This window comes from Otolemur garnettii, unplaced genomic scaffold, assembly GCF_000181295.1.
Source record: "Otolemur garnettii isolate 467f Iridium unplaced genomic scaffold, OtoGar3 scaffold00033, whole genome shotgun sequence".
Taxonomy (NCBI): Eukaryota; Metazoa; Chordata; class Mammalia; order Primates; family Galagidae; genus Otolemur; species Otolemur garnettii.
In genome coordinates this window covers 9502648-9513339 of record NW_003852428.1, presented here as the reverse complement: position 1 = coordinate 9513339, position 10692 = coordinate 9502648, and the positions used below count along the sequence as shown (strand labels likewise).

Genomic DNA, 10692 nt, shown 5'->3' with positions numbered 1-10692 from the left:
GCAGGGAACACATTAGTTAACCGCCCGATGGTGGGAGAAGCTGGCGAGCCCCATGTGAGTTCCAAGCAGAAGTGCTGGAGAGCTCCCAGATGTAAGATGCCATCAGGAAAGAGGAATTTTCCTGCCAATGTGAGGAATGGTTAAAGGCACATACCAAAAGAGAGGAAATGATTCTGAGATCTGACATCCAATGTGCCAGGCTGCATGCCAGGGCCCAAGAGTATCCCTGCTGGTCTAGGCCAATCATGGTCATTCCGTCCCCTCCACAAGTGACACATGATCACGGGCCAGTATCATAATTCCAGCTGGATACCTGGGGAGGTTTGTGTGCAGACACACACACATAAATGCGCACACACAGTGACCAGACAACAGTGTCCCCTTTGCTGCAGACAACCAATATGTGAGAATATTCACCTATCTCCAGATCAGGAAACAAAAGCCAAGAAAACCAGAGATAAGCCCAGAGGGAGAGGCTGAACCCCAGCCCTGCAGCTGCCCTGCCCCTGCCGAGGTTACAAAAGACCTGGGGGTTAGACCAGCTTTGTTTGAGGTTTCCCTTATCAGCGACCAGAGACTTCCTAGGACAGGGCTGAGCACTCATCTCTGAGTCACTTGCAGCCCAGCGCCTGGTACACAGAGGGATTCAGCACGAAAAGTAACATGGAAACTGCAGGGAGGGTTTCAAGGACAAATTTAAATAATTCTCCAGATTCTGAAAAATATATACCTATCTAGCAGTTGTTGGTGACTGAATCGTTCAAAATGAAAAGGAAAGGGGTTATGTTCCCCGTTAGAATGAATGAATGAGGCAGAAACAACATAACTATGTTGTGTGGCCCCAAACCTGTATAGTCCGGCACACGGAGGCAGACGGCATTTCACTCTCCACGCAGAAGGACATAAACCACTTCTGTGCCTGGTGGCTCAAACCCCTTTCTGGACCTCTGGGCTCCCCACCTTCCACGTAACCTTCTGGGTGCCCTCAGGGATGGCACGTCTCCCCAAATGAGAAACCTGCAGAATGGAGTCAAGTCCCTCACCTCCCACCAGGGGCTGTGACAGGGCCACCAAATAGACCGTTCATGTGTAATCCCCAGAGGCTTGGGGGCTGTCTGTCCACCTTGAGTGACATGACATAACATCCATGAACACAGTCTTGGAGAATACACTGTTCACACTCAAACTCTACCTACAGCAATGACTTGGTCAAGGGAAAGAAAACCCAGGATTCTCATCGTCATAAAGATGTCCTTACAGCAGATGCCTAAAAAATATGGGATACAAGGAGGAAAGAAACATGGCTGGGGACGGACGGAGTCATGGACATCATTCTCTTATATAGGCTGCGTAGCCCTTGTCAAAATGCTTAGGACCAGAAGTGTTTCAGATTTTAGATTCTGAAATATTTGCATTATACAAATGGTGTATCCCCAAACCGAAAATTCAAAAATTCAATCTGAAAATGGTCCAAAATCCAAAACATCTTGAGCACCAACACGATGCCCAAAGGAAGCGCTCACTGGAGCCCAGGGATTTCAGATCAGGGATGGTCGGCTGGTATAAGGCAAATATTCCAAAACCTGAAAGAATCTGAAATCTAAAACATTTCCAGCCCAAAGTAGTTTGGATAAGGGAAGCTTAACCTGGACAAGGAAAACCTGAAACAAAAATAAAACTCAGATTTGTGCAGTGCTCTGCGGTCGTGGTCCTCCAACCCGACTACACAGCGGACTGACCCAGCAGGTGCCTCATCCAAGCCTGCTGGGGGAGAACTGTCACCGGTATTTTACAAAATTTTCTGGCCGATTCTATCATGAAGTCATGTTTAAAAACTGCAGTTCTGGAAGATCGTTTCACATAATGCAGAGAGGACTGCACCAGGAGGTGGTGGCTAACTACTCATGTACCGGGCAAGGAAACGCTACAGAAACAAGGCAAAGGATAAAAATAATTAAATAACTCACAAACTGCTAACACCTAGAATTGCCAGCTGCCCCAGACATTAATGTCAAAGTAACAAGATGAAGGATATTGTATGGTTAAAAAAAAATTAGCAACTATAATAATGAAAATGGAAAAGAGAAAGAAAAAGAACCCACAGCACTGATACAGGGTCTCACAGACCAGATTAAATTTTTTGAAAATGTTTCATGCACAGGGGAAAGTCCCAAGACAGTTTTCAAGCAGGAGAGTGTCATGATCAGGGTTAAGGTTTTAAAGGCTCATTCTGACTGTACGTAGAGGAAGGACAGAAAGGGGCTGGGAGAGGAGCCAGGGAGTGCAGAAGAGGATTTGGGATGGGGTGGCAGAGACGAGGGAGAGGCCCAGGACGATGGAGGGAGGATGGATAGGATTACTGCCTGGCTGGCCAGGAGGGTGGTTAGGAAGTGATGGTGGAGGTGTGGGGACGAGTCCTGGGCCCCCAGAGAGCTTGTCAGCAGGACCACCCAGTGTTGGTTACATGGGTTTATACATTTGTCAAAACTCACGGAGCTGGACAGGTAAAGACTGGGACACTTCACTATATATGAGTTTACCTTAATTTGAAGGAAAAAAAAAGAACATCTTCTAGATCAGGCATCCTCAAACTACAGCCCATGGGCCACATGCAGCCCTCCTAGAACATTTATCCGGCCCGCCAGGTGTTTTTGCCACCGCTGCCTGTTCTGCTTAGCAGCCGACTCGTCCTGGGGCCCACAGTCTGGCCCTCCAATGGTCTAAGGGACAGTGAACTGGCCCCCCTGTTTAAAAAGTTTGAGGACCCCCGCTCTAGATCAAAGAATGACTTCTGGATCTCAGCTGGGGACAGGCAGCCTGCAGAGCCCACAGAGTGAGCAGCGGAAGCACAGGAGGAGGAATGTGTTTCTGGGGACACTGTGCTGAGTTTAGAACATGCCACCCATGAGCCATTTCATGAGGATGCTTCAGAGGCACTTAAACATAAGTCTGGGGGAGTCAAATAGGAAGCTGGTATTTGGGGGAGCATATAAATTGGGGGAGTCATGGAGACTCAGACAAGAAAGCAGAGGTTGGTTAGAAAAGTAGGAGGTGAAAAATAACCCCCAAATAGCTAAGGAGCCAAGACGTGGTTAGAGAACTAACATGAAATCCAGAAGTGGAGGGGAAGGGGACAGCCTGGGGAGATCAAAGGTGTTTTAAGGAGGGTATGGAATCAAATAAAACTTTTGAATGATAAATGATACAGGAGTTGGGGAGAGGTCAAAGAATCCAAGGCAGCAAACCTCAAAGAGTAATGTCCAGAACACATGGGAAGGGAAGGGCATCTGCTGTGAACACAGGCCCTTCCTGCACTGGACAGCCTGGTCTCCTAGCAGTTTTCTAGATCCAGCCCAGGTGTCTGCAAACTATAGCCCTCAACTCTGACCTGCTGCCTGTCATTATAAATAAAGTTTTATTGGAACACAGACTGGCCAACTGTTTGAATACTGCCTTTGAGTGCTTTTGTACTGGCAAGGCAAAGTTGAGTAGTTGTGGCAGAGGTGGTCTTGCCTGTAAACCGTAAAATATATATATATATATATATATTCTCTGGGCCTTTACACAATACCTTTTGCTGGCACACTGGCACCCAACAATCAAACACTCCTCTTCCTCTGAATCAAATCCCCTTGGTTTACATGATTACCTCAAAATATAAAGCAGATCACTCCCTCACTTGCTAGAAGACTTAGGCAACTTCTCCACTTTCTAAAAGATTAAATCCAAAGGTCTTAGCAAGCCAAACAAAGCTCTGAAGGTAGGAAGCTGGACCAGAAAGTAGAAATCTGTTCTGAAAGTAAAGACTTTGCAAGAGAAACTAAAGCTCAAATCCTCCGTTTATTACAAATAGCTAAAGTCTCCTTAGCAAGTCACTTATCAGCTGTGCCTCAGTTTCCCCCCCCCAAAATCCCCCTGAGGATTACACAGGAGTGAGTCTCTCAATGACCTTCAGTGCCCTTTTCTAATGCCATCTCCTTCATCTGCTGTTTTACAGAATAGCACGACCCTGTCCCACTTCCACAATGTTGTTGAATTTCAAACACCACTTCAGAATGGTCTTGCACTCAGACTGACAACCGTCCTTCCGCTATTTTCTTTGTCCTGCCTGTAGCATAGTGACATTAGCATTCATTTGATAAATACCATCTTTTGAACAAACATACTACACATTGCTACCACAACTCAATTTAACTTCAAAAAGTAATACATAGATAACATCTTTACAAATGTATATACATTTGGAGGGCACCTTTGATATTTCTAGAAACAAAAAGACCAAACACTCAATTATCATTTTAGGAAATAAAAGAAGAAATTGCTCCAGCTTTGAAAAATCAAACACACAAACCAAAGAAAGATTCTGAACCAAGAGTTGCTGTGTCTATTCATCCTTTGACTGGTAGCTGCTGAATGCTGGTCTTCTGCCCGACTCTGGGTACCAGGTTGCAAAGATGAATTAGCCACACTGTGTACCTTAAAAGGTCATAGATATTGACAAGACCAGAATAAACTAAACCTCAACTTCTGCCCTAGCCAAGGCACAAAAACTAAAGTCATTGTCAAAAAAAACCTTCTTCAGTGCGTTTTAAATTTATGTAGATAGATATTTGAAACTATAACCGCATACATGCGCATTTAAATGAGCACAACGTGGTAGATTAAAGTTTGACTGCACGAGGCAACAACCTTAAAAATGAGATCAGGAGGAGGCTCAGACTAGAAGCCTGAGCCCTGGCATTGCCAGCAAGTAGCTGGAGACCTTAGCCAAGTAATGTTTGCTCATAAAGTCAGAGAAAAATTGATCTTTGAAGTTCTGTCTAGTTCCAAATAGGCTTATTTTCTGATGTTAAAGGCAATGACGTGAGAATGTTTTAAAAGTAGAAAAACACATTGTCCACCAGGGGGCAGATCACGCCCAAGAAAATCTAAACCCGCTCTCAGTTCCGGCAAGTCTTAACTTTTTACATACTCAATTTTCTCTTAATTCCCACAGCCCCATCCCCCACTAAAAACAAACCGCTGGGGAGATCTTTTAAAACCAAAACACTTTTTAATGAGAAATCTATTCTTAACATCTCCGTTTCCTGAGTTAACTTAGATAAATACAGTTACTCTTCACATCAGCATTAGATATAATGGAAGCTTTCTGTTTAGAAACCCCCTCCCCACCCCCCTTATTTTTAAATACCATGAAAATGCCAACCCCCTTCCGTTCTGTTACACACATATATACACGCACAATGATCTCATTTGACTTTTCAGTTTCTTCCTAAGCTGCTCTGTCTAGCAAGTGATATATTAGTCAGGCTCACATTTTTTCCACTGAATGTAATAAACACAAGCAATTATCAATGGCAAATGTTTAAGTACCTAAGTGTGGATGCCAATTTGACCTTGTTAAAATAGACTAAGGTCTCTCTCCTTCCGTTAATCTTATTAAATTATATTCTGTACGCTGAAATAATGATCTTAAATTCTAACTTCTGAATTTTCATGAAGTCATGTAAAAGAGCCCCCAGTGGTGCTGCTGGTCATAACTCAAGTTATTTGATTGGGCATGTGAGTCTTAAAATGTGTTTCCACATTAAGCAAGTAGCTTCATTTTGATTAATTGCAAGTTATAATGATCCCTATTTGCTGAACTGAATAAACTGACAATCCCTCCAACCAAGCTGTTCCACATGCCAGCACATTAGCACCATTAAAGTGACAGAGAGTCAAGAGAACACTGCCCATGTTTCTCTCCCCTTAGAAAGACCAAGAGAGATCAGCTATTCACATACGAGTGGCTGACACTGGTTAAAAATGCAAGGAATCACCAAGCAGAAAATGGGGAAAAACTGCCAGTGGGGAGAACACACTCTCTGGAAATAGTTTTCTGTGCTTGACACCTGTAGAGCGCCCACACCAAAGGGCTGTCAGGAGCCTTCAGTACATTCATGCCTGAAAAGTTCTTGGCTCAGTGTCCAACACACATAATCTTGCAGAAAATGTCAGCCATGATCCCCTACCCATCTTCACTCCGACACCATGTGGGACAGTGAGAACACCATTCTCCTCCCTGGACACCACATGGAACAGCGCTAACTAACTCCTTCCATTTCTCCTCCCTGGGTATCAGCAATGGGCCTACTCTGGCATGTCTCCTCCACCAGGACCACCACAAGGTGAGGGTAGGGGCAGGGGTGGCCTCTCCAATGGGCACTGGGAAGAAAGGCTGTGCGTGCTCACTTGGGCGCTTCTGGCTTACTGTTCACCATCTGGGAATTGGTTTCCCACAGTGATCACGGCTACAGGTTACCTGGCTGTCCCCAGGAGCAGGTGGGTCTGTAGACCCGTCTAATTTGAGGCTATAATGCAAGCCCAGTTGGCTGCAAGTCTAAAGCTGACACATGGCTCTCCATATGTCCCTGTGTCTGTCCTCCACTGAATCAGGAGTGTGGAGGGGGAACAGGAGGGGTCTTTTTATTGTCCTCTCCCAAATCCAAACAACCCTTTCCTCTTGAAATAATATAATTACTCTGCCACAAGATGGAGTAGAAAGCCACCTAAATCAGATGTCAAAACCTCCGTTCAGGGTAGCAGTTTAGTAGACCATGTTTCCTCGGTAGCAGCCGCGCCCCGGGAATGAATGCCTGGGAGGATCAATGAATAACGTGGCCGGACACTCCATGAAAACTTCACCGGAAATGACTGACATGTGTCACACCTGCTCTGAGCATCAGCCAAGGCGATGAGAACTGTCACTAGCGCATGATTCCAATAGAAATCATTAAAAACAACCTTCACCTCACTTACTTAATTGTTACGACAGTAAGCATTCCAAATTGTATATAAAATCAGCATGTTGTACCCCATAAATGTATTAATGTACAGTTATGATTTAATAAAAAAAAAATAAGAATTGCAGCAGAATATAAAAAAGACCCAAGAGGATGCCACTAGAATATACTGATGAAGTCGATTTGAAAAAGTTAACAATAAGAATTAAGAAATTTTTAAAAATATGCTCTACTACTTATTTAGTTGATAGTAGTAAAAGTTTTGATAGTGGGGTTTCCAGTAGTTTATTTTAAAAACTAAGACTCTACTAAAACAGATCTATATCCAGCATTTTCTCCTCCACCAAAAAAAATTAAACGCGTCCATGCAGTGCCCCTTACTATGCAGTAAGTAAGCTCCTTTTCTGCAGCTAATTCAACAGAAAACTTCAGGAGCACCCTATTATAAAAAATACTTAAAGCTGAGAGATTCTATCTAGAGTAATTTTATTGTACTTGAGAGAAAAAAAAAAAAACCTTTGCTCAAATACAGAAGCATTTTGACCAACGTTCTTGAATATAGAAAACATTGTACGTAGTAAACTGAAATACACTATAAATTTCAAAGAACTATGTGCTACATCTCCTTAAATACACAGAGGCACTATGCTTCGTAATCAAACAAACCAAATAACCAGGGCAAATGAAAAAATTGTTTTAAAAGGAACAGAATAATTATTGTGAGGACAGAAGTCAACCCACTAGTCCATCTGCTTTGCCGGGGAACCCTGTCTTCTGAGGCTGTAGCTGTCAAGCTATTCCTCTGAGAAACGCAAGTTTTAACGCTCTAAGTAGGTTTGGGGGGCTGGGGCAGCTGGGGGACTCTTGGTCTATAGGGAAACGCGCTCGCTCTGCCCAGCCCCCACCCACCGCATTTCAGGCGCTGTCCCAGAGCGTCCCTGGCAGCTCTGGGCAGGCGGGCAGTGGCCGGTTACCTGATGAGGACGCACTGGTTGTCGTGACGCTTCCACAGGCAGCGGTAGCACTCGTTGGCGACGGCGAAGATGTGCGGGGGCAGCTCGCCCAGGTGGCGCCGGCTGTAGCGCTCCATGGCTACGCGGTCGTACAGCCCCGCGATCTGCTGGTACGGGTTCACCGAGGCGATGATGGAGCCGATGTAGGTCTGTAAGGACAAGGCCGGGACACACAGGGCTGGTGACATGTGCACTCCAGACAGGGGCCTCCCTTCACCAAAACCCACCTGGGGGTGTGCTCTGTCCCTGGTACACACTGTCCCGGCATCTCTTGGGTACAAACTCTTGACATTCGTACAAATGAATGAAGCCATTTCAAGAAAAACTTTATAGGAGAAAGGGGAACAGAAGGAAGACGGCGGGCGCCCAGGCCCTGACTCCTGCCCCCACTGCCCTCCCCAGCTCCAATCCCCACCCTAGGACAAAGGACCGTCCAACTCAGTCTCCTTCTCATCAAGTGGCTATGAGGAAACTGTAGGGTTAAAAAAGTGACAACAGGTTGGGCACATTGTCTCACTCCTACAATCCCAGTGCTCCGGGAAGCTGAGGCAAGAGGATCATTTGAGGCCAGGAGTTCAAGATCAGCCTGGGCAACATAGTCAGAGCCCATTTCTACAAAAAAAATACATATTTTTTTGAGACAGAGCCTCAAGCTGTCCCCCTGGGTAGAGTGCTGTGGCATCACAGCTCATAGCAACCTCCAACTCTGGAGCTCAAGCGAGTCTCCTGCCTCCGCCTCCCAAGTAGCTGGGACCACAGGCGCCCGCCACAACATCTGGCCATTTTTCGGTTGCAGCCATCATTGTTGTTTGGTGGGCCAGGCTGGATTCAAACCCACCACCTTAGGTGTATGTGGCTGGCGCCTTAGCCACTTGAGCCACAGGCGCCGAGCCAAACATTTTTTAAAAAATTAAGAAACTAGTGAGTGATAGCAATGAGCCTGTAATCTCAGCTACTCCAGAGACTGAGGTATGAGGTTCATTTGAGCCCTCCAGCTTGAGGCTACAGAGAGCTATGACGGTGCCACTGCACTCTAGGCTGGGTGACAGAGTGACACCCTACTTTAGGAAAAAACAAAAAACTGACGAGAGAGACAAAATAGAATAGAGGTAACCAGGGGTGGCGGGAGGAGAAACGTTTAATGGTCACGCGGTTTCTGTGTGGGGTGATGGGAAATTCTGCAGGTAGTCAGCGGCCGAGATGCATAGCACTGTGTGGACGTCCTGTCCCTGAGCCGTAAGCTCACACACAGTCAGAATGGCAGATTTTACACTTTACAGAGCAAGCTACTGCTTTTCAAAGGCAAACAGGACCACCTTGAAAATGCTAGGTGTCCTCTGAGTAATCTCAACACCCCATGAAGTGCCACAGAATTTTTCTAGAACTTAGGTAACTGACAGTCTTACCTTTCTGGGACAATATCCAGCCTAGAAACTAAGCAAAATCTTCAGAGCAGCAAAACAGAGGCAGAGTTACCAAAGCGTAACGCTTTAGGCCCTCTCCACAGAAACTGAACTACTCTACTTCTACTCTACTCCTCTACTCTACTCTTCTACTTCTGCAAGAAACGCTATCTTGGTCTGGGCACCTGGTTTCTAGACTCAGCCCCAGCTGAGGAAGCAAGTCTGGCAGGGTGACGCAGAGTCCTGCAGCCACCAACCCATCCCTGAGGGAGCTTGTGCACTAGGCCCTTACCGGGTATGGGGGCTGGTGTGTGTCCATCCCTCACAAATTCTTATGTTGAAGTTCTAACCCCCAGTACCTAGAAATAGGTACTATATTTGGAGATGGGGGCCTTTTAAGCAGTGACTATAATAAGGCTATTAGGGTGAGCCTTAACCCAAGCTAACTGGTGCACTTATTAGAAGAGGAAATTTGGATACAAAAAGCAGGGATATACACACAAGCACACACACAGGAAAAAAAGAAAAAAGAAAAATCAGCCAAAACTAGACAGCAAGTCCAAACATCCTGAGAGCATCTGTACCATATTATAGCAATTTGTAATATTCATCTTCACTGCCAGGAACATCAAGCAGAGGACTCTATGTTCAGTGCAACTTTTCAAATATAAAAAAGTCTATATAGGTGGAGTATTCGTAATCCGAACATACGAGATCTGAAATGCCCTAAAACCCAAAAGTTTTTGAGTTGCCACCATGATGTTCAAAGAAAATGCTCTTTGGAACATTTCAGATTTTCAGTGCCAAAATCTGGAGGGGGATTTGAAACACTTCTGGTCCCAAGCATTTCAGTTAAGGGACAGACAAAGGATAATCTGAGATGAGCCCTTCTTCTTAACATATTGATTTACTCATAAAACTATCCTTAATTCTAGTCTCTTTTTTACCCAGGCTTTCTTTGAAAGAATGATCATTTCAGTTAAAATCCCACAGCCATGTTCCCTCCTCCTAACGGGGGCACCTCCATAGCCTCAGCACAGCCGTTAGGATACTGCTGATTCTGTCGGTGCGGGTGGAATAGTTTTTGAGTGGGGGTAGGACACAGTGGCATGAAGCTCATTCAGAAAAGTGAAGATGTAAGATCCTAGGGTCATGCCTGCTGGACCTCACGAAAAGCTTCACTACACCTTTCCCTGCCGAGTCTAGCCACGCCCACACTGCCAGCGCACCAATCGGAGTTCCCCAGATTTTCTTGTAGTAGAGAACAAGGAATCAGAGAATCAGAATACTTGGACAAAAGGCCGCAAAGAGCACACAGTTTGCTCTATTAAAGTTGGTTTAGTTATAGGAAGACATTAGTCACAGCCAATGGGCACCACCTGTGCTTTTCCTAACACAAGATTAACTCTCATGATAAAGTATAGAGACATGGTCCTCATCTGCCACTCAACCTAGTGAGTCACCCCCTTATTGCTACACATTGCCAAAAAA

The 10692-nt window shown here is 45.3% G+C and overlaps 1 protein-coding gene across 2 annotated transcripts in view; it reads right to left on the bottom strand.

Annotated features, from left to right (window-relative positions):
* Nucleotides 1-10692, bottom strand: part of MYO10 (myosin X) — a 226720-nt gene that overhangs the window by 106956 nt on the left and 109072 nt on the right. For both annotated transcript variants that reach the window (XM_003789538.3, XM_023513073.1), the window contains exon 4: nucleotides 7760-7947. In XM_003789538.3, the coding sequence (XP_003789586.1) occupies nucleotides 7760-7947 (188 nt within the window). The remainder of the gene's footprint in view (nucleotides 1-7759; nucleotides 7948-10692) is intronic.